The sequence below is a fragment of the Apteryx mantelli genome, chromosome 11, assembly GCF_036417845.1.
Source record: "Apteryx mantelli isolate bAptMan1 chromosome 11, bAptMan1.hap1, whole genome shotgun sequence".
In the NCBI taxonomy this organism is placed as follows: domain Eukaryota; kingdom Metazoa; phylum Chordata; class Aves; order Apterygiformes; family Apterygidae; genus Apteryx; species Apteryx mantelli.
The window spans coordinates 15,209,933-15,233,248 of record NC_089988.1 but is presented as its reverse complement, the minus strand read 5'-3'; the positions used below and the strand labels follow the sequence as shown (position 1 = coordinate 15,233,248).

At 52.0% G+C, this 23,316-nt stretch overlaps 1 protein-coding gene across 1 annotated transcript; it reads left to right on the top strand.

Annotated features, from left to right (window-relative positions):
- Positions 1 to 13,000: 13,000 nt before the first annotated feature.
- On the top strand, positions 13,001 to 13,915 carry LOC136993158 (olfactory receptor 14C36-like; the record flags this gene model as incomplete). The annotated part of the gene is made up of 1 exon (XM_067303168.1): positions 13,001 to 13,915. A coding segment is annotated over exon 1 (915 nt), but the record flags the coding sequence as incomplete, so codon positions are not given.
- Between the last annotated feature and the right edge of the window lie 9,401 nt (positions 13,916 to 23,316).

Sequence of the window (23,316 nt, the reverse complement as noted above, 5' to 3'; positions counted from 1 at the left end):
GGGACTTGTGGGGTGGCCATGGCACCCCCACCTGTTTCCAAGCTGCTTCCCCAAACAGGCTTTCTTTTGGGTGCAGAGTTTTGACTCCCATTTGCAGGAGGACAGGGGCTGTGGCCATCTGAGGACAACATCTCTGAGCCCAAACCATGCTCTGCCAAATTGAAAGCATAAAATGATGCAGGGGGAAGGAAGAGAGGTTCTCCCAAACAAGTAGTTGCCTTGGGGTTATTACAAGTGAAGGAACCATTTCCAACATCGGCATTTCCAGCAGGCTCTTGAAAGCCCCACAGGAGCTGCAGGACACCCCAACCTCCAGGACACAGGACCCCTTTCCTGCCAGAGCCAGATCCCAAAGGGGGACCCACTCCCAGGGATACCTCGACCTGGATTTCTCCCTGCCATGAGGGGATGGAGCTGGCCCCAGAAGAGCCATGGTGCTCAGGGCAGCCACAGCTCCAGGACCCAGAATTCCTGGCTGCCACATTGTCCCCTGAGCCAGGCGGGACCCTCAGGCAGAGCTCTTGTGTCAGCCCCCAGCACTGTCCAGTCACCCCCACATCCCAGGACCCACAGCCATTTTTGGAATTAGCACTCTGTGTGCAACACCTCAGGAAGGAGCTCCCGAAGCCCTTCCCCTTGGTGGAGAGCTGCAGGAGCATTGGGAACAAGGAACTGTGGTCCAGGGTGATGGTCTCAGTCCAGCAGTCCTCCATCTATCTCACTTGCCCTCTTGCCCTCAGCTCACCTGTCCATCCGGGGAAGAAGGGCACTCTTATCGTCTCATTACCGTAAAACTCCTCTCCAACATGTCCCTGCTCCTCTGCCTGTCAGTGAGGGGCCCCAGCATCGTCCCGCTGCCTCCTGTCCCCACTCCATGCTGTGGAGCAGCTCTGAAGGGCAGAGGTGGGGAGCATGTGAACAGTGCCCAGCAGTGCCTGGGCATTGCAGGGAAGCACCAAAGAGACCTCCCTGTGATGCAGCACATCTCACTGTGACCTCAGCTTGTGTTGTCTGGGGGCTCAGCAGGTCACCACCATGGAGATGCGGCACCCAGGAAGAAAGCAGAGAGATTTCCCCTCATGTACTGGAAGGCAGTCCTTCTCCATGTCTCAATTTGTCAGGGCATAAAATAGGAGTCACACATCACCACCATGTGCCAGTGGTGGGGTGGCCTGTGGTGGGGACAGGCGGTGGCCCCAGTGTCTTGGTGCTGCATGCAGGAAGAGCTGTCTGGAGAGAGCAGTGATGTGCGTGGGGAGCCCTGCCAGGCTGGGGAGCTAGGGAGCACTGCGAGGTGAGGAGGTGCCTTGGCTCACAGGGCCCAGGCTGCCCTGGTGGTGTGAGCCAAGGTTGCTGGCAGCCTGCTGCCTTGTGTGTGCTGAGGTTGAGGCCTTGAGTTTCCAAAGCTCTTCCCAGGATCTGCAGCCAGATATCCCACATAGACTGTGAAATACATACAAATATGCAGCTTAGAGTATTTGGAGTAGAAGAGGTCATCTTTCAGAAAGGGTTCCTTGTTGGAGATTCTTGACATTAACACTTCTGGGATCTGTCCAAACACAAGATTTTTTTTAGGCATAGCAGGCAAGTTTTTTAGGCTAGAGGCATGGCAGTTGCCTCTCTTTCCTATGAGCAAAGGCTAATGGGGATACTACCCATATCCATAATTGGTGCAGACACTCTTTTCTTCTCATGTGGCAGGACCCTAGAAACTCTTTGCTTATAATGCAGTAGTATCCCCCAATTAGCCCTTACTTAACCATCCAATTAACCCCCCTCCAATCCAGTGAATTCTGGAGAGGGTCTTGAGCTTTTTGTGCTGAAGGCCTTGCTGTTTTGGGGCTCCCTGCTGCACCCTGAACCCTGCACCATCCCCTGGGCTCTGACACAAGACATGCAGGGGCTGACATCCAGCAGGAGGCCACAGAGAGCAGTTTCCATCACCTGGGACTTTTTCTACCCACACAGTTAACAAGGAAATGGTCTTGCCAAGGTGGAGCACTCAGAGGTGCCCTTTCAAGCGGCAGTGCCACAGTCATTAGCTTTTGAAATGGGCAAAATAAGGGAAACTTCCAAAGACAAAATATATCTTCAGAAAATAGTTGGCCTTTGAAACCACTTCTCCCAGATGTGCAGTGACTACAGTGAGTAGTGATGCTCAAGCACTTGCCTGCAAGTCAGCAGAAAATACTTCATGGGTCATAGCTGAGAATCAGCTTGCAAAGCTGAAGGTGTTTTATGCAGATAACTTGCAAGCCCCCTCAGAATGATGTCCCTCACCTTCCCACATGCTCCTCTCTTCTCTAAGGCAGTCATTTCTGACCTGACAGGTCAGGTGTCCAACTCAGCTGAGCACCTTTTGCACTGTGTCCCTGAGCTGGTTGAGGCCTGCAGGTTCTGAAGCTCCTGCCTGATCAGCTCAGGCACAGCCTGGGCATTAGCTAACTTGTGGTCTCTTCTTTGCAAGTGAGGCCCCTCTGAGATGAAATCGCAAGTGTGGATCCGAGGCTGATTTGGAGAAAGGTCCCCTGTTGGCAGTGAGGTGTGGATAAAAGGAAGTGATGGTCAGTTCCTTGTAGGGTGGTGCAGGGCTGTCCCAGCAGGCCTTGCACAGTCCAGCTCACCCACCCATCATCGAAGTGTACATTGGAGCCTGCAGAATGATTTCTTAGTGGTATCACACTATAAAAAAACCCTTATGGCTGGTAATAATACATCACGTGCTACTTTGGAAACATTGATCTGCCAGAGAAGCCTCCAGATAATGTCCATGGTGTCTCTGGGCCACAGGAGCAGCATGCTGGTGTCGAAGAGGCCTAGGTGAGGATCTGTGTGCTGCTTGGTGGCAGGTCTGCTGCAGAGGGCTAGTACTGAGCAGGGTGGCCATGAGCCATGCCTTCCTGCCTGCCCGCTGTGGACTGGTGGGGTGGCTGCAGCAGAGGTGCCCTCGCAGTCACTGCACAGATGGGTCCCTGTCACCTGCTTCATCCCTTCCCCTCCCTAGGGCAGTCATTTCTGCTGGGTGGACTCTCTGAGGCGCTGGGTGACATCCCAAAGCCTGCTGGCCAGCACATGTGCTGAGGGCCAATCAGGCAGCTGCAGTGGAAGTGACCTCACAATCAACACTGCAGCCATGTCCCCTTTGCCTGCCTCTCCCCATCCTCCTGCCTGTATATCATCTCTGGTGGTGGGATGAGTGGTGGTGCGATTCTCTTCTTTTCCTCAGAATGGCTCCTACCAGAACCCAGCCCATGAGGTTCCTGTACAAGAAGTGACCTCACCATCAACACTGCACAGGTGTCACTTCTATGATTTTCTGTCCTGCCCCTCTTCTGAGTCGTCCTCTCTTCTGGGCCCCACATTCAACATCCCAGTCATGTCCCCTTTACTGGCACCTCCCTCTCCCCTATTCCTGTGGAATTACACACACATGGTGGGACAGCTCACATGGCAGGGAGAAACTGGGCTCCTGGGGAAGGCAGGATGGGATGGTGAGGAGGTGCAGGTGTGCTCTGTGCAAAGGGGTGGCTGGAGTGCACAGGGCTTTGCCTTGGAGCAGGTGATGAGCCAGTTGAGACCTTGTAGTAAGGATAAGAGGACACAGCAGTCTGGGTGACATTCTGGTAGGGGTTTCGGCTCCTTCAGGATCTGCTTTGCAGGATCCCACAGGAGACTTCCCTGGAGGGCAGAGGGGCCATGAGGCCTCTGTAAAGACAGACTAGGCAGAGGAAGAGAGCACAGGAAGGCAGAAGAAGAGAGAGGAGACGTCAGTTTGAATACAGTAGTTTCTCAGGACCAAGTTTCTCCATTCAGAGTGTTGGCAGGAAACATCTCATGAAGAATAACATATACATCTAGGTAAACATATAAACTCACATAGAGTGATTTCTGTAGTGCATGCATATGGGGCTGCCAATAAAAGAGAAAGAAAATGTTCATTAGAATTGATAAAGAGTGTTGGAAGATCTGAAAAAAAATATTTTTTTCAGTTCTTGCATAGAGCTATTTTTTGCATAGATTTCACCCAATGACGAGAACTTTACATTCAGGCTCTTATAGACACATATAGAGGTCACTGCTGCCTGAGATGCCCTGTGTAGCTGTGTTGCCATGTGGCGCTGGGCAATGTGACCCAGGAACTATGGGAACGTTTCTGGAGCATTGGCTGGTCAGCAGGAGAAGCATCTCAAGACCTCTCAGTGGGACAACTTTTTTCTTTCCATTGACTAGAAAGGGAAGTGCAGACACCTGGGTTAGCCAGAGACATCTGCACTGCAGGGGTCTGGCATCGGGTGAGCTAATTCCCATCCCTGTTGTTGCCTAAAATAGAGTCGCGCTTCATGACCATGCAGGGAATGAAAAGGGTTTGTGGCTAGATGTGTAGGGACTCCTTTAAGGCATCACTGTAACACAGGTACGTTGAGATTTGTGCATTTTTGCCATCGATAAATAGAGCATTTTCACTGAAGCTGATCAGGCTGCTTTCCTCTATCAGTTGTGAGAGCTCGACATCTCATCTTGCGACTCGCTGTGTGCAAAGACTGAGGAGTGGCAAGGAAGATCCTGGGCAGGGAGTGGTTTGAGGGCACTGGACTTGTGCGAGACACAAAAATATCATTTTTAATAGTGTAGGCCTTATTATAGAAGAAATCTTTAGAAACTGCCAATAAAAAAGAAACAAGAAAGAAATTAGATAATTATCTAAAGTAGAAAAAAAAAGATTTGTTAGACTTTTCAGCATTACAAACTTCTTTGTGTTCTTATTTTTCTTATTATCATTGTGTTCTTATTTTCTTCTTTTTCTACTTATCTTTTTTGTCTGGTTCTTTTTTGATACACTGGTCTTTTGGGGAGATTCTTTTCTTTCCTTTTTTGAAAGGGAGAGTTATTTTCAGAGCTGGGGTGGGATGCACTCACAGGGTCATGGATGGCTGTTACCATTGCAGGTGCCCTGGTCCCCTCTGCCCAGCCTCCCTCTGCAGCTGCAAGGGGCTCCGGTCTCCCACAGGTCCCCTGTGAGAGCTGCCAGGCCCAGGCAGGTGCCTCAGAGACACTGGGGCTTCTCCAAGTGCCCCTGGGTGCTTGTGGTTGGACAGCTGAGCTTTGACTGAAAAAGGGAAGAGCAAAATTTCAAAAATATGAGCACACTTTCATCAGCTCAAATGATTGGCTGATTTTAATGTCAATGTTTTCCTTTGATGAAAAAATGGTAAACTTCAGGAAGGGTATTAATTGCGGGAGAAAAAATATCGATCTGCCCTTGACCTAGTGTTTCCACTGTTCTGTCTATTAGTGGATGTAATTTCAGTGATCTCTCACATATTTCCACATGTCCTGATTAAATTGGTCATTTCTAAAGGCATCTTTGCATCAGACTCTGTGGGCATATGCACTTTCCATAGTTTCCCAGTTTTCCTCCTCCCCTTGCTCTTTATCCACTCAGGTACCTCTCTGGGAGGAATTCTGGGAGTCTGAAGCTTGCCTCGTCTTTCAGCAGTCTCCTTGTCTCTTTAGCCAGCTCCTTTGTTGTGTTTTGGTCTATCCCTTCCAATCTATCTGTGGAAAACATTTCAAGGCAGATTATGTCTTGTGGGCAGTGGACCTCACTGGAGGCAGCTTGGACTCTACCATACAGTTGAGGAGTGTTTTTTTGTATCTTTTATTAAACTATTTCAAATTATAATTTGTTTGTTTGCTATTAAGACAAACCCTTCTGTGTCTGCTTGCAGCTAGTTCTCAAAGGAAAGCAGGTGGGAACTAGTGCACATGAGCTATAACATTCAGGTACAAACTTGAGTGGCAAAAGGTTGGATTTTCACAAGAGTGATGTGAAGTCCCCAGTGGCTGATGAGGGCAATGGCAGGGCTGGGGAGCTGGGGAGGAAGGTTCTCCATACAGGTTTCCGTTCCAAAATACTGCTTTGCCTACATGTCCGGACTTCATTAGGAGATACTGTGGGTCAGTGTGAATTGGAGAATGTGGGTATGACTTATTCTGAGGATTGAAGAATGAAGAAAGCTTAAGAAGCAGACGTCTTTCTTTTTCAGGTGCTCATTGACCTCTTTCTCTTGTAAATACACTCCTGCAAACTTTCCAATTAGCGAAACAAGAATTGAAGAGCTGAAGAAAATTATGGAAAGAGGCATGACTCCTTAGGGGTTTTTTTGCATTTTAATGACCCCTCGGGTGTATTTGGTGCTGAACCCATGAAGCTCGGATATTGAGAAGAGGCTGAAGCAAGCTCTCAAGAAGCAAATCACAAGTTTCTTGGAAAGATAATGAGTCCCACTGAGGTCCATTACCAAGAAACTTTCCCCAGGGGCTGATTAGAGGAGAAAGTTGGAGGCCCTGATTGCAGGTAGGCAAAGGCAATGTGAGGGTGGCTGTGATGCCAAGTCAACCTTGATGTATGTTATCAAGCAGAGTGACCAGGCCCTGACAGCCAGCCCCTGGGTAGGCTGATGCTTTCTCTCACACATTGCTCAGGGCTCTTCTTGTGGGCAGTGTGCACATGGGGTGTACAACGTTAAGTTCAGGACCATGATATGGCACCTCCTGGGCTCCCAAGGGACAAGGAGGCAGCAGGGCCACAGTGCTTTAAGGAAACAGCGTCTCCTCATAGGCCTCAGTGGCAGAGACACCAGCCATAGCCAAAAGGACAAAGACCTAGCTGTGTTGGGAGCTTTCAGCCTTGGCAGTGTCCTCGGCCATCTCCACCCCAGGCTGTCCTATGCTTTCCCACGCCTGTGCCTCTTTCCCTGCAGCCTGTACACGCGCAACCTGCTTCCCCACCTTGCTCTCACCCCGCGATCTCCCCACCTCTCCTGAGATCTGCCTGTCCTCACTTGCTTTTCCATGAAACACAAAGGCAGGGGCTGATCACAGACTCCCTCTGGGTGACCTGTTGCACCACAGTGCTACCCTAGGAGTGACATTCTTTTGACCTGAAGTCCAGTCTGAACCTCTCAAGATGCAGTTTGTGGCTCTTTCCCCTTCGCATGCTGTTTCCCTATACTAAGAAAAGCTCCCTCATCTCTGAACGCACCCTTCAAGCAGTCACAGGCTCCTCCTATACTGCCCTTTGCCTCCACTTCAGCAGGCTAAAGAATCCCAGGTCCCCCAACCTCTCCTCATGGATGGGTTTATTTCCACCTAGGCACAGGACTTGACACTTCTCTTGGAAAGCTTCATGAGGTATTTGTTGTCCAAATCAAAAAAAACAAAACAAAAGCAACAAAAAAACCCAACCAGCTAACGAACGAAACAAACCACATGAGTGCCAATGAGTTCAGGATGAGCAGGGGTGGGGTGGGCTGTATGGTACTGGGTCAGGGCGATAAAAGGGACAGAGTTAGAAGACATGGGGAAAAAAAAACAAGGCAATTCAAAGTGAAGCCAAGGATTGATCAGGGCTCTCTTGGGGCTTCCTGCCAAGAAGCCCTGCATCTGAATACTTCTGACTGGAGGAAGACAAGAAAGCTGGCCTGCTTCCACTGTCACAGGGCACCTGTGTGCTTTCCCTGACATCAGCAAGTGAACATTGAGAGTGGGAAGAACCATGAACTCCTTCAGGTGGAAGGGACCTCAGGAGTTCTCTAGCCCAATCTCCTTGCTCCCAGCAGGGTCAACTCTGGGGTCAGACCAGTTTCCTCTGGGCTTCATCCAGTCTGGTCTTGGAAACCTCTAAGGCAGGAGACTGCACAGCCTCTCTGGGCAACCACTTCCAATGCTTGACCATCCTCGTCATGGAAAAGCTTTTCCTTATCTCCTGCACGAACGTCTCTTCTTCCAACTTATGCCCATTGTCTCTTGTCCTCCCACCATGCACCCTGGTGAAGGGCCTGCCTCCACCTTCTTGATGACCTCCCTGTAGCCATTGGAAGGGTGCTATGAGATTCCTCCAAGTTGAGATCTCTTCTCCAAGTGGAACCAGACCCATCTTCTCACAAAGCAAGTGCTCCAGCTCCCTGACTGTTGTGAGGGCCCTCGGCCAAACTCGCTCCCAGGTATCAACCTCTTTCTTGTTCTGGGAACCCAAACCTGGATGCAGGGTTCTAGATGGTGTCTAATGAATACTGACTAGAAGACCATCACCATTTTCCTTGACCTCCTGGCTGTGCTCCTGCTCATACAGCCCACGATGCTTCTGGCCTTCTTTGCTGCCAGGGAATGCTAGTGGCTCATGTTTTGCCTCCTGTCCCCCAGCACCCTCATGTCCTTTTCCACAGAGCTGTTCCCCAGGCCCTCAGGCCCCAGCCAGTGACACTGTGGAGTGTTGGTTTATCGCAGGTGCAAGCCCTGTAATTTGTCCCTGTTGAATTCCATGAGGTTGCTGACAGCCCATTCCTCCTGCCTGTCTAGGTCCCTCTCAATGGCAGCCCTCAAGCATATGGCTGGGCCCCTCTGCAGTTTTGGGTCCTCAACAAGCGTGATGAATATTGCCTCTTCCATGTCACTAATACAGTTGTTGGGCAGGACAAGTTCCTGGAGAGACCCGTGGTGCTCCACTTCTCCCTGGCCTCCAGGAAGAGTACTACCCATTCACCACTGCCCTCTGAGCCTCTGGTCATCCAAGCAGGTTTTTACCTATCTGGCTGTCTGCTCTTCTAGACTGTAACGTTCTAACATTCATGCAAGAATATTGTGGGAGACAGTGTCAAACACCTTGCTAAAGTCTAGGTAAGGGACATTTACTCTTTTCCATCCACAAATACAGTGATTTATTCATAGAGGTCAATCAGGTTGGTGAGTCAGAATTTACCCTGGGTAAATGCATGCTAACTGTTCCCAGGCACCTTCTTTTCCTTCATGTGCCCAGAAATGTGATCTGAGAGGGTTTGTTCCATGACTCACTCCTCACCAAAGGGAGGCTGAACTGCCTGCAGCTCCCCAGGTTGCCCTTGTGGTCTTTTCTGAAGATGGATGTAACTATTGCCTTTCTCCTACTATCCCATCCCTGATCAGTTCCTCCTTCTTTGAAATTTCCAGATACAAGAAAGCATCACCCATATCAGCCCATCTGGCAGCTGTGTGAACAAGTTGTCCTTGATGCCCTCCAGAAACCTCCTGGCCTGCTTGCACTCTGCTCTTTGCCCTTCCAGTTCATGTCAGGGGGATTAAAGTCCCCCCAACAAGAACCAGGGCCTGTGATCCACAGACTTGCTCTGGTTGCTTAAAGGAGACTGCATCCACCTCCTCACCCTGATTGGGTGGTCTGTAGCTCCCACCATGATGTCACCCCTACTGTGATGCTCACCCACAAGCACTCACCCAAACCCTTGCCTCTCCCATGCAAGAGCACTGCACATCCGAGCTGCCCCTTCACACAAAAGACATCCTCCCTCCTCATCTTCTCTAACAGCCTCCTCTGAAGAGATTGTACCCTACAAGCATTGCCCTCCAGTCATGTGAGTGATCCCACCACATCTCAGTCATTCCAGTGATGTTTCAGTCCTGTGACAGCTTGTACATCTCCATCTGCTCCTGCTTCTCCCCTAGGCTGAATACATTTGCATATATTAGTGTTGCAGAGCATCAGCTGTGGCACAGAGAGCAGACTGGTTGTGGTGAAACCTGTTACCAAGAGCCAAAGACAACATGTGTGCAGTGGCCCCACTTCAGAGCAGAGCCATGCTGGCCTAGATAGCAGGTGGCAATGTAATAGTGAAAGGAGGTTCCCACTGAGAGAGCAAAGCCTGCAGTGCCCAAGGCCAGGCAGAAACAGAACTGGGCTGTGCAGAAATGGCAGGAGAGGGGTTTGCTGCCTGAGCTGATTTGTAGCACCTTGGGCCTGTGACAGAGGTGAACCAATCTGCAGGCAGGACAAGGTGCCACTGAAGAAGTCCCTGGCACTGGGCAGCCTGTGATCCAGCCACCCTGAGGTCATCATTAGCCCAGTCCCAGTTCATGTCGTCCAGATGTGAGAAGAGATTCAGGCAGAGAAGAGCAAGAAGCGTTTGAGAGTGCAGAGACTGGAGTGGAGCCCTTGGTGTGATGTGCCTCCCATTTATGCAGCACACTTGGATGCAGTCGGGATGGACTTTCCCTAAAGGCAGTGGTGGGATTCAGTTGTCTGGGCACAGGTAGGAAAGCCTGAGATAACCTGAGCTGTCTGCCCAGCAACCACTCCAAAGGGGCATGGTTTTCCCATAGGCCCCATCCATGCAGTTGTGCTAGAAACCCCAGGCATCTGACATGGCCTTGCCAGCCTGTTTCTATGTCATTACATCAAGTGTCTGCACTGAATTACATTAGCAATTTGCACTGTAGGCATCTCCATGTGTCTCAGCATCATAGTGAGGGGTGCTCTAACAGTAGTGAGCATCTAGTGTCATTTGAGATGGCCAAGGAAGTTCTCCACCTGCCCCCAGCTCATGCTCTAGAAGGATGTGGGTCTCCCAGTTGCTCCATCAGAGCAAACAGACACGGGCACATGCCTGGGACCACCTCTGTCTCTTCCAATGTCACCAAGTGTCACCGGATAATTGACTCCCACCCCCCATTTCATGTGATTACAATGGGAGCTTAGAGAAAGAGCTCCCATGCAGACATCTGTGTTGTCCTCACTTCAGCTTGGGAAGGGGAATCCCACCTGCTGTGTGTTTGTGGCGTTCACAGGAGTTTGCTGAATCCCCCTCCAGCCCAGGGCCTTCCAAACCAGAATGAGGTGCCCACATTGACTCATCTGAGTCAACACCTGAACCATGTGTCAATGAGCTCCCTTCTTGCTCCTTTCTATGTGTCCTGCCTAGTTAAGAGATGGGAATAGGGGCTTCCAAAGTGGGACATTTCCACCTCTTGCAGATAACCATCTTCCGATGAAACAATATGTAATGCTGGATAGAGTCTTCCTGCAGTGCTTAGAGAGGGCCCACTGGTGATTATTTTAGTTTATTGGAGTGAACATTTCCCAGGAGGAGGGAGCACAAGGGACAGAGAAATTCATGAGCTCAGCTGGGCCTCTGCTCCTGAGCGGGGCCAGGCTCCTGGGGTGGAGGGAGCTCATGGCAACTGGGCACTGCCTGCTGCTGCTGACATGAGAGGAGACAAGGCAGAGAGAAGTGCAAGGCAGTGTGGAGTGGGAGGAGAGAGGAGAGCTCCTTGTGGGAGAAATCTTCACAGCCCCTGACACGGTAAGTCCCTGGCTGCAGGGCAATGCTACTGAGGTTCCTGGAGTGCTCCTCTAAACCCATCCCTTCCCATAACTGATAGGCTTTTTAGGGATTGCTCTGCTGGCACATCCAGTGCATAGGCAGAGGAGGAGATGCGTCAGAGCAGGGATTCCCAGCCACACTGTCACAGGGACAGGGCGTGTAGCTCCATTCTGCCAGGGAAGGTGGCTGCAGGGGTGTGAAGCCAGGAAGCACATACAGGCCTGTGTAGGGCTGTGATTCAGAGCAGTGTCCCTGCGCTCCAGGGTGCTCTGTGTCCGGGGCAGTAACTCTCCTGCCTGCGGGGATGAGCCCTCCACCTGCCCAGGGAGCTCCCCACAGCACTATGGGGAGAACCTCTGGGTGAGAGGAGCAACCCCCGGCAGGGCAGGTTCATTCTCCTGCTGAGAGGGTGCTGCGTGGGTCACGGTTGCTCACAGCTCTAGCTCATGCACAGGAGATGTCCGAGGGGATCTTTTCAAGAGGAGATCAAGAGAAAGGCTGCTTGAAAGGGAAGGAGCTTTCCTTCAGATGTCTGCATTTTCAGTTTCCTAATTTTGACACGGAGAATGAAGGAACAAGTTTTCTTTTTTGGGAAGAAAGTGGGAGTACTAAACCTTCACTCTCCGAGATTAATTGGTCTGTGAGAAACCTCAGGAAGCCGCTTCATCCCCACCTTAGCCTACAGACAGCATCAACATTACCTTTGTGGCTTCATAGGAGTTTATGTGACCTGCTGCTTAGGACGTGCATGCACAGAGATGCCCCTAGAGAGTGCCCTGATCTGGGAGGTTTCTGTAGGGCAGAACTGAGCACACAGTGGGTGGGATGGGGTCTCTGAGCACTGACCATGAGAAGATGTTGTGACAGAGAAAGAGCTGCCAGCAGGGACAGCTCCAGGCAGGAGGGATGGGAAGGGAATGAGAGTGAACTGCAGGGCATGAGCCACCTCCTCTGCAGCCAGACCTCTGGCAGAGGAAAGGGGCATCTCTCCTGCTATGGGCCTATTTCATGCTGCCTGACAAAGGGGTTGAGAGTGACTGCGCTGTGATGTCACCGTCTGCGAGGTGGCATGCCCAGCTGGGTAAGGGGAAGGCTTTCCAGAATGCCTCTCTCTCTCTCTCTCTCTCTCTCTCTCTCCTTGCCTCCCTTGGCAGCAGGATCATGGTGCTGCTCCTTGTTTCCCCTCCTGTCCATGCTGCTCCTCTTCTTGTTTTGGGGCTTTCTGGGGTTGGGTGTTTTCAGCTGCAGTTCAGACACTGATGCTGCAAGTTGTGGAACAGAGGGGTCTGCATAGGAATGAGGTGGCCTCAGCTCCCTTCTAACATGTGGAGCTCCAGGAAAGGTAGTCTGTGGGGCTGGGAAATGAGCTGACTCTCCCTTCAGGAGAGTCCATCTGCAGTCCTAACGGTCCCTTCACTGTTTCCCTGTGGTGTCCTGCCAGCCTGCAACCTGCCCTCTAGAAAGGCACCGTTGTCTCATAGCACATCTATGATATCTGAGAGCCCCGTGAGGAAGGTGCAGAGATGGTGAGAGTATGGAGATGGTGGTGGGAGGCTGTATGTGGGCATCTGAAAAGAGCCCTGTGTGTCTTTGGCTAGAAGGGGAGTGTGGAGAGCTCCCTCAGGTGCCCAGAGAAAGGGTGAGAAGTTTGGAGCTGTGCACTTTGAAACTGGACTCGTGTGCTCTCAGCAGGGGCTGGTTTCTTTCTAGGGCAACATATGAGTGTGATCATCCTCCAGCTCCAAGAGAGAACTGCATCATTTGGGATTTCTTTGCTTGAAAGGTCTCTGCTAACTTCTCAATGTCTTTTCTTCTTTGCACAGTCCCCCATGCCTGGAGGTCGCAAAATGTCCAACAGCAGCTCCCTCAACGAGTTCCTCCTCCTGGCATTTGTGGATACGTGGGAGCTGCGGCTCTTGCACTTCTCACTCTTCCTGGGCACCTATCTGTCTGCCCTCCTGGGCAATGGCCTCATCATCACAGCTATAGTCTGCGACCACCACCTCCACACCCCCATGTACTTCTTCCTCCTCAACCTCTCTGTTCTGGACCTTGGCACCTTGTCCACCACAGTCCCCAAATCCATGGCCAATTCCCTCTGGAACACCAGGGCCATTTCCTACTCAGGATGTGCTGCTCAAGTCTTCCTGGTTGTCTTCTTCTTAGGAGGAGAGTATTTTCTCCTCACTGTTATGGCCTATGACCGCTACGTTGCCATCTGCAGACCCCTGCACTACAGCACACTCATGGGCAGCACAGCTTGTGTCAAAATGGCAACAGGTGCCTGGGGCAGTGCTTTTCTCCATGCTCTCCTGCACACTGTTAACACATTTTCCATACCACTCTGCCAAGGCAACACAGTGGATCAGTTCTTCTGTGAGATTCCGCAGATCCTCAAGCTCTCCTGCTCAGACTCCTACCTCAGTGAAGTTGGGCTTATTGCATTTAGTGCTTCTATAATATTTGGGTGTTTCATTTTCATTGTGCTGTCCTACGTGCAGATCTTCACTGCTGTGCTGAGGATCCCCTCTGAGCAGGGCCGAAACAAAGCCTTTTCCACATGCCTCCCTCACCTCGCCGTGGTCTCCCTGTTTCTCAGCACTGACGCTTTTGCCTACCTGAAGCCCCCCTCCATCTCCTCCCCAGCTCTGGATATGGTGGTAACTGTTCTGTACATGGTGGTGCCTCCAGCACTGAACCCCCTCATCTACAGCATGAGGAACAAGGAGTTCAAAGATGCCCTGAGGAAAGTGATTTCATGGATATTTTCCAGCAGTGGTAACATTGCCTTTGCTCTCCACAAATGACTCCCCCTGTGTCCTGTACCAGGACTGAGCTTTGTTTGCTCACTTTATTTTTATGTGGCTTTTATTACTGATGTTATTATTATTTGTTACCATGTTGCTACACAAATGCTTGGATTCATTCCACCTTCGCTGAGACTGCTCTGTCTCACCTGGTGCCCATATAAAGTTGTGTCCAACACTGGGTCAGAGCTGACTCCCTCACAGTATGTCTGTAATAAAGTAGGTTCTTGCGGGTGCAGTGCCTGAAGGCTGGGCTCTTCCTCCAAAGCTGCTGTCCCTCACACCCTGTCCCCAGCACATTTCCTTGAGACAATCTTGCCCACCCCGCATGCTGATCGTTACCCCAGAGGTCATCCTGCCAGACAAGGCTCCATGCCCAGCTGGAGGACTGGATGTCCAGCTGTGAGCCCTTGGAGGATGAGCCCTCTGCTGGGTCCTCTGCAGGGCTGGCAGGGAGCATGCAGAAGTCCTGGGGTGGTCTACTGGGCCTGTAGACCGTCCTCCTCCCATGGCGGGACTCAAACAGGGTCTGTCAGAACAAAGATGCAGCCCAGCTTGTTGCTGCATGAACAGGGAGGAGAAACTGCTCCAGGAAACTCCTCACACACCCAGCCTCTCGTACCAGCTATTTCCAGCACCGGCCATTCCCCATGGTCCTGGTGAGGTGTGATCTTTGAATGTGACTAGCTCTGTCTGCCTGCTGGCCTCAGTATGTGTGTGGAGGCAATGTCCAGCCCTGCCTGGCCTCTCTGTGGGCTCAGACCTCATCAGACCACAGAGCATGGCATTCTGCTAACACTGGGGCGAACAGGTACAGGGCTGGGCAGGGGTTGGGGACTGCTGGGAGGCTGCCAGGCAGGAGGGCTGAGGGGGACAGGGCATCAAGGGCTGTCCTGGGGACCATGGTGGGGGGATATTTCCCCACCCCAGAACGCACACTGTCCTGTGCCGTGCCTTCACAGTGGGACCATGGGGCCACGTGCAGGGCATCAGGGCTGGGCCAGTGGAGGGATGAGGTGCAAATGGGTGCCACGACACTCCAGAAGCTCTCGACGGTTATGGAAGGGACTCGCTGCTGCTAGCAGGATCAGGGGTTTCTCAAGGGCTACAGGCACCAGCACCACCTGCCAGGACTCCCAGACCCAGCACAGACGGTTGGTGCCCAGCACTGCAGCTCGCAGTATCCCCCATTCTGTGTCACTGTCCTCTCGCAGGAGCACTGCCAGGTGCATCACTCCCTGCCCAGGTATGGAGAGGAGCTACTGGAGGTCTTCTCTTCTCATGCCTGCTGATCCCAGCTCTGCCCTGGCACTGGCCCACAGGTTCTGCCCTGGGTCATGTTATGTCTCCATTAGCTCTCCTCTGAGACCATGTAGAGATCTGCAGCACATAGCTCTGCTTGTAGCTGGCCACCATGGCTGACCTGCATAGTCCCAGGAGATCCCAGCAAGGCTGCGCTTGGAGATGAGGCTGTGATTGTCCTCAGTCAAAGTTGGTAGGGTGGTCTGACTGGGGGCCAAGGGGAGGAAAGGACAAGAGACAAAAAGGAGAAGATGCAGTAAGGGAAATTTCAGATGAGTTGAAGGATAAATAAAGAAACAACCATGGTAGTTGAGTAGCACTGGGGCAGGGGACAGGAAATCTTTAAAAACTCTCCTGGAGAAAGCACCTACCAACCTGATCTAACTTTCAAGTTAGCCCAGCTCAGAGGAGATCTTGGTCCTGGAGATCTCTGGTGGTCCCTCCCAACCCAAATCCTCTAGGAGAAAAGGGCTGGACAACCTTTTTCCCTTGGTAGACTGGAAAGGGAAGTCTGGAGAACTGGATTAGCCAAAGATGTCTGCACTGACGGGGAGTGGCCTGGGGTGAGATCAGACTCCTCCTTGTTGTCCCCCAAAATGAAGTCACTTCGTTGACCGTGGAGGGAATGAAAAGGATGTGTAGTGAGATGTTTTAGGGACTCCTTTAAAAGACCATGGTAACACAACTATGTTGAGATTTGTGCAAATTCGGCCATCCAAAAGTAGAGGCCTTGGTGGCAGATGCACCAGCCATAGGGAAATGGAAAAAGACCTCCGTTCTTTTAGAGGCTTTCAGCCTGGGCAGTGCCCTCAGTCGTCTACAACACAGGCTGTCCTAAGCTGTCCCAAACCTGCACCTCTTTCCCTGCAGCCTGTAGACACCCAACCTGCTTCCCCACCTTGCTCTCACTGCACAATCTCCCCACCTTTACTGAAATCCCTCCGTCCTTGTTGGTGGCTCCTTGAAACACAAAGCCCGGGACTGATCAGAGTTCCTCTGGGCGTCCAGTTGCACCACAGCACTACCCTACGAGTGACGTTCCTTTTACCTGAAGTGCAGTCTGAACCTCTCCAGATGCAGTCTGTGGTTCTTTCCCCTTCTCATGCTTTTTCCCACTACCAAGAAAAGTTCCCTCATATCTGAAACCACCCTGTCACAAGCAGTCACAGGTGACTATTCTATGGGCTTTAGCCTCCACTTCAGCAGGCTAAAGAAGCCCAGGTCCCTCAACCTCTCCATACTGGCCATGTGCTTCAGGCCCCCAAACCCATCTGGGCAGACCTCCTCTGCACCCTCTCCAGTTCTTCCCCATTCCTACAACACTGGGCGTACCACACTGGGACACGCTATTGCAGACATTGCCGCACCAGTGCTGAGTCAAGGGGGATAAGAACTGCCCTTGCCTGGGTGGCCAGGCTCTTGTTAACGCAGCCCTGTATGCAGCTGGCCTCATTTGTGGTGAGCATGCACCATGCACTCATATGGCATTCCCGTGAGGTCCAGGGCCTTCTCCTTCTCCTTGGGGTCCCTCCTCTGCCTGTCAGGTCTCTGCCTGTCCTGATGCACGGGCTGTTCTGCCCCACTGATGAGCCTTTCAAAGAGGACAGGATGTGAGGTATACCCCTGCATACCCCACCTTTACCTGGCTTCCTGGTCAAGCATGACCCATTCATGAAAACACTCCGAGCTCAACCATCCAACCAGCTTTTTGCCCATCTGGATGTCTACTGGACATCCACTACTCTCCTCTCCTCCACAAGTACAGCTCCATGACACACTCCTCATCAACGTGCGGCTGAATGGCCTGCAGCTCCCCAGGCTGTCGTTGTGGCTGCTTTTGAAGATGGGCACAACATATTCCTTCTGCTGTTCATTGGGACCTCCCCCGATCTCCACAACCTTTCAAATATGATAGAGAGCAGCCTTGCTGTCACAGCAGCCAGCCCTCTCAATGTCCATGGATGCCAGCCATCCAATCCCATAGACTTGTAGGGGTTGAGTTCTTGCAAGTCATTCCTCACTCAAGACTTAGGCACTGCAGGTTGCTTTTCTCCTCAGGAGTCCTGACTCTAGGCACAACAGCTCAGGAGACCTTGCTGGTGAAGACTGAAGCCAGGAAGGACTTGAGTTCCTCAGACATATCTACATCTGCTTCTACTAGAATCTCTGCCCCATTCAGCCATGAGCCCACATTTCCTTGTTTAGTCTTTTACTGTCACTGAAGCAGCAGCAGCTCTTCTTCCTGTCCTTCACATCCTCTGCAAGTGTCTCTATCCCAGGGGAGCTTTGGCTTCCTTAACACCATCTCTACTTTGCTGAACAATATTTCTAAATGCCTCATTTGCATCCTCTGCCTTCTTCCCCATTCTGTATGGTACCTTATTGCCCTGGAGCTCGTGTGGGAGCTCCCTATTTAGCCAAGCTGGGGTCCAGAGGTGTCTACTAATTTTACAGACTGTTTGCATGGGGCTTTCCTGTGCTTGACGGGTGCTTTCCTTAATTACGTGCTGTCTTTCCTGAGCTCCTCTGCCCCTCAGAGCTGCCTCCTTTTGTCCATCCCATGGAAGAGCTCCATACATCCAAGCTACCCCTTCACACACAGGTTATTCCCCTCATCTTCCCTGGTGGTGTATCCTGAAGAACTTGTACCCTGCCTTTGAAGAACTGCAGTCATGCAAGTGATCCCACCACATCTCAGTTATTCCAACCATGTGGCACTCCTCTGACAGCTTGTGCATCTCCATCTGCTCCTGGCTGCACCCCAGGCTGCATATACTTGCATACATTTGGGCAGCACAGCATCAACTGTGGCACTGACTAAAGATCTGGCACAGGGAAACTTGTTACCAAGGACCATATGGATGCAAAGGCTTTGATTGCAAGTGGTGACATACTGGCATGGATAGCAGGTGGCAATGTAATGGTGAAAGAAGGTTCCCACTAAGAGAGCAAACTCTGCAGTCCCCAAGGCCAGGCAGAAACAGAGCTGGGCCATGCAGAAATGGCAGGAGAGGAAATTGCTGCCTGAGCTGACTTTGCAGCACCTTGGGGCCTGTGACAGGCTTGAACCAATCTCCAGGAAGGACAAGGTGCTACTGAAGAAGTCTCCAAGCCTGCGATCCAGCAACCTTGAGGACGTCATTAGCCCTGTCCCTGTTCATATCATCCTGGGGGGTGAGAAGGGGTTCAGGAGGAGGAGAGCTAGAACGGTTTGAGAGTGCAGAGACTAGAGTGGAGCCGTTGGTGTGATGTGCCTCCCATTTGTGCAGCATGCTTGGATGTAGACAGTGCAGACTGTGCCTAAAGGCAGTAGTGGGATTCATTTGTTTGGGCACAGGTAGGGAACCCAAGATGCCCTGGGGCACTTGCCCAGTGCCACTCCAAAGGGCCATGACTTCCTGTAGGTCCCATGCTGGAACTACTAGAGACATGTGGATGTGCTGGACACCCCAGGCATCCGACATGGCCCTGCAGGCCTATTTCTGTGTCATTAAATCAAGTGTCTGCACTGAATTGCATTAGCTGTTTGTAACATTGGGATCTTCCTATGTCTCAGCTTTATAGTGAGTGGAGCCCTAGTAGTAGGAGGCATCTAGTGTCATTTCAGATGGCCAAGGGAATTCTCCACCTGACCCCCAACTCATGCTCTAGAGGGATGGGGGTGTCATAGCTGCTCCATCAGAGCAAGAAGACTCTGGCACATGCCTTGGACCACCTCTGTCTCTTCCAATGTCACCAGGTGTTTGTGTGTGAGCAACTGACTCCCACCCTCCATCTCCAGTGATTATAATGGGAGCTTAGACAAGGAGCTCCCATGCAGACACCTCTGTTGTGCCCATATCATTTTTTTGCAAGGGGAATCCTACCTCCTGTGTGTCTGTGGAGTTCACAGGAAGGATCTGCATCCCACTGAGTCCCAGGGGCTTCTAAATGGGCATGCGATGCCCAGACTGACTCATCTGAATGAAAACCTGAACCATGGGTGAATGACCTCCCTTCTTGTCCGCTTCTAGGTGTCCTGCCTAGTTAAGACATGGGAATATGGATTTCCAGAATGTGATGTTTCCACCTCTCATAGATAACCATCCTCTGATGAAACCATCCTCTGATGAAACAAGGGACAGTGTTGTAACTGGTCTCTCTGTATTGTTTAGAGAGGGACCACCAGTGATTATTTTAGTTTGTTGCAGTGAACATTTCCCAGGAGGAGGGAGCACAAGGGACAGAGAAAGTCACATCTTCAGCTGGGCCTCTGCTCCTGAGTGGGGCCAGGCTCTGGGGATGGAGGGAGCTCATGGCAAGTGGGCAGCACTGCCCAGAGACAGCTGTGTGCAGGAGCAGCTCCTCTGCAAAGAGCAGCAGGTCTCCGGGCACTGCCTGCTGCTGCTGACATGAGAGGAAAGAAGACAGTGGGAAGTGCAAGGCAGTGTGGAGTGGGAGGCCAGAGGAGAGCTCGTTGTGGGAGAAATCTTCACAGCCCTTTGCATGGTAAGTCTCTGGCTGCAGGGCAATGCTACTGAGGTTCCTGGAGGGGTCTTCCAAACCTTTTCCATCCCATGACTGATAGTCTTTTTAAGGATCGCTCTCTTTTGCAGAGGAGGGGGAGATGCTTCAGAGCAGGGATCCCCTGCCACACCATCACAGGAACAGGGCATGCTGCTGCTTTCTCCCAAGGACGGCTGCAGGGCTGTGAAGCTGGGATATGCACCTAGGTCTGCGCAGGGCTGTGATTCAGAGCAGTGTCGCTGCACCACAGAGGAAGGTGCAAAAAAGGCTACTTGAAAGGGAAGGAGCTTTCCCTCCAGGGCTTTCAGTTTCCTAATGTTGGCAGGGAGGAAAAAGGAAAGCGTTTTCTGGTTTGGCAAGGAATGGGGACTCACTAACCTTCCCTCTCAGAGATCAGGTGGTCTGTGAGAAAGCTCAGCAAACCCTTTCAACTCCACCTACAGCAGCACCAGCAGCACCTTTATGGAATTATCAGGGCTAATGCGACCTGCTCCTTAGGACCTGTGAGCACAGAGATGCCCCTGGACAGTGCCCTGATCCGGGAGGTTTCTGTAGGGCAGAACTGTACAAAGAGAGGGTGCGACAGGGTCTGTGAGCACTGACTGGGAAAAGATGTTGGGAGAGAGAAAGCTGCAGGCAGCAGGAGCAGCCCCAGGCAGCAGAGATGGGCAGGGAATGAGAGGGAAGTGCCAACAGAATCGTCATGGGAGGATGGATTTGGGCAAGTCACGGTCAGTGGTCAGTCCCTCCGATGCAGACACCTTCCTCTAAGCAAGCTCCCTGTGTCTCCTCTGCCACGCAGCAGAGCCTCTGCCCTGACAGCCATGGGGTGCAGGGCATGAGCTGCCTTCTCTGCAGCCAGACCTCCGGCAGAGGAGAGGTGCCTGACAAAGGGACTGAGAGTGACAGCCCTGCGATGTCCCTGCCTGTGAGGTGGCATGCCCAGCTGGTAAGGTGAAGGCTTTCCTGAGTTCCCATCTGTCTCTCTCTCCTTGCCTCCCCTGGCACCCGGATCATGGTGCTGCTCCTTGTTTCCCCTCCTGTCCATTCTGCTCCTATTCCTGCTCTTGGGCTCTCTGGTTTTGGGGTGTGGGGGGGGGGAGTTCAGCTGCAGTTCAGACATGGATGCTACAAACTGTGCAGCAGAGGGGTCTGCATGGGAATGCGGTTGCCCCAGCCCCCTTCTGACTTGTGGAGCTCCAGGAAATGCAGTCTGTGGGGCTGGAAATTGAGCTGACTCTCCCTTAGGGAGAGCCCATCTCCAGTCCTAAGAGTCCTTTGACCGTTTCCTTATGGTGTCCTGCCAAGCTGCCACCTGCCCTCTAGAAAGGCCCTGCTGTCTCATAGCACGTCTATGATATCTGAGAGCCCCATGAGGAAGGTGCAGAGATGGTGAGAGTATGGAGATGGTGGTGGGAGGCTGTAAATGGGTATCTGCAAAGAGCCCTGTGTGTCCTTGTCTAGAAGGCGAGTGTGGAGAGCTCTGTCAGGTGCCCGGAGGAAGGGTGAGAAGTTTGGAGCTGTGCACTTTGAAACTGGACTCGTGCTCTCAGCAGGGGCTGGTTACTTCTAGGGCAACATATGAGTGTGATCATCCCCTAGCTCAAAGAGAGAACTGCAACATTTGGGGGTTTCTTTGCTTGAAAAGTCTCTGCTAACTTCTCAATGTCTTTTCTTCTTTGCACAGTCCCCCATGAATGGACATAGCAATATGTCCAACAGCAGCTCCTTCAACAAGTTCCTTCTCCTGGCATTTGCAGACACGTGGGAGCTGCAGCTCTTGCACTTCTCGCTCTTCCTGGGCATCTACCTGGCTGCCCTCCTGGGCAACGGCCTCATCATCACAGCCGTAGCCTGCGACCACCGCCTCCACACCCCCATGTACTTCTTCCTCCTCAACCTCTCCCTCCTTGACCTTGGCTTCATCTCCACCATTGTCCCCAAATCCATGGCCAATTCCCTGTGGGACACCAGGGCCATTTCCTACTCAGGATGTGCTGCTCAAGTCTTTCTCTTTGTCTTCTTGTTTGCAGGAGAATATTCTCTACTCACAGTCATGGCCTATGACCGCTATGTTGCCATTTGCAAACCCCTGCACTACGAGACCCTCATGAGCAGCAGAGCTTGTGTCAAAATGGCAGCAGCTGCCTGGGGCACTAGTTTCCTCTATTCTGTGCTGCACACTTCTAACACCTTTTCAATACCGCTCTGCCAAGGCAACACAATGGACCAGTTCTTCTGTGAAATCCCCCAGATCCTCAAGCTCTCCTGCTCAGACTCCTACCTCAGGGAAGTTGGGCTTCTTGCAGTTAGCGCCTGTGTAGCCTTTGGGTGTTTTGTTTTTATTGTGCTGTCCTACGTGCAGATCTTCACTGCTGTGCTGAGGATGCTCTCTGAGCAGGGTTGTCACAAAGCCTTTTCCACGTGCATCCCGCACCTGGTTGTGGTCTCCCTGTTTGTCAGCACTGACATGTTTGCCTACCTGAAGCCCCCCTCCCTGTCCTTCCCAGCTCTGGATATGGTGGTGGCTGTCCTGTACTCGGTGGTGCCTCCAACATTGAACCCCCTCATCTACAGCATGAGGAACAAGGAGCTCAAAGATGCCCTGAGGAAAGTGATTTCATGGACCTTTTCCAGCAGTGGTAACATTGCCATTGCTCTCCACAAATGACTCCCCCTCCGTCCTGTACCAAGACTGAGCTTTTTTTGTTAACTTTATTTTCATTATGACTTTTATTACTATTAGTAGTAGTACTTGTTATCTGTGTTGCTACACAAATGCTTGGAATCATTCCACCTTTACTGAGACTGCTCTGTCTCACCTGGTGCCCATATAAAGTTGTGTCCAGCACTGGGTCAGAGCTGACTCCATCACAGTATCTCTGTAATAAAGTAGGTTCTACCCAGTGCAGTGCTTGAAGGATTACTCTTCCTCCAAAGCTGCTCTCTGTCACGCCCTGTCCCCAGCACATTTCTTTGAGACAATCTCCCCCACTCCGCATGCTGATCGTTACCCCAAAAGTTACCCCCAAACAGGGCTCCACACTCAGCTGGAGGACTGGATGTCCAGCTGTAATCCCTGGGAGGACGAGCCCTCTTCTGGGTGCTCTGCAGGGCTGGCAGGGAGCATGCAGAGGAGGTCCTGGGGCCATGTAGACTATCCTCCTCCCATGGTGGGCCTCAAACAGAGTCTGTCAGAACACAGATCCAGCCCCGCTTGTCACTGCATGAACAGAGAGGAGAAACTTTCCCAGGAAAGTCCTCCCAGACCCAGCCTCTCATACCCGCTTTTTCCAGCACTGGCCTTTCCCTGTGGTCCTGGTGAGGGGTGATCTTTGAATGTGACCAGCTCCATCTGCCTGCTGGGCTGAGCACCTGTATGGGGGGAATGGCCAGCCCTGCCTGGCCTCTCTGCGGGCTCAGACCTCAGCAGACCACAGAGCATGGCCTTCTGCTAACCCTGGGGGGACAGGAACAGGACTGGGCAGGGTCTGGGGACTGGTGGGAGGCTGCCAGGCAGGAGGGCCATGGGGGACAGGGCACCAAGG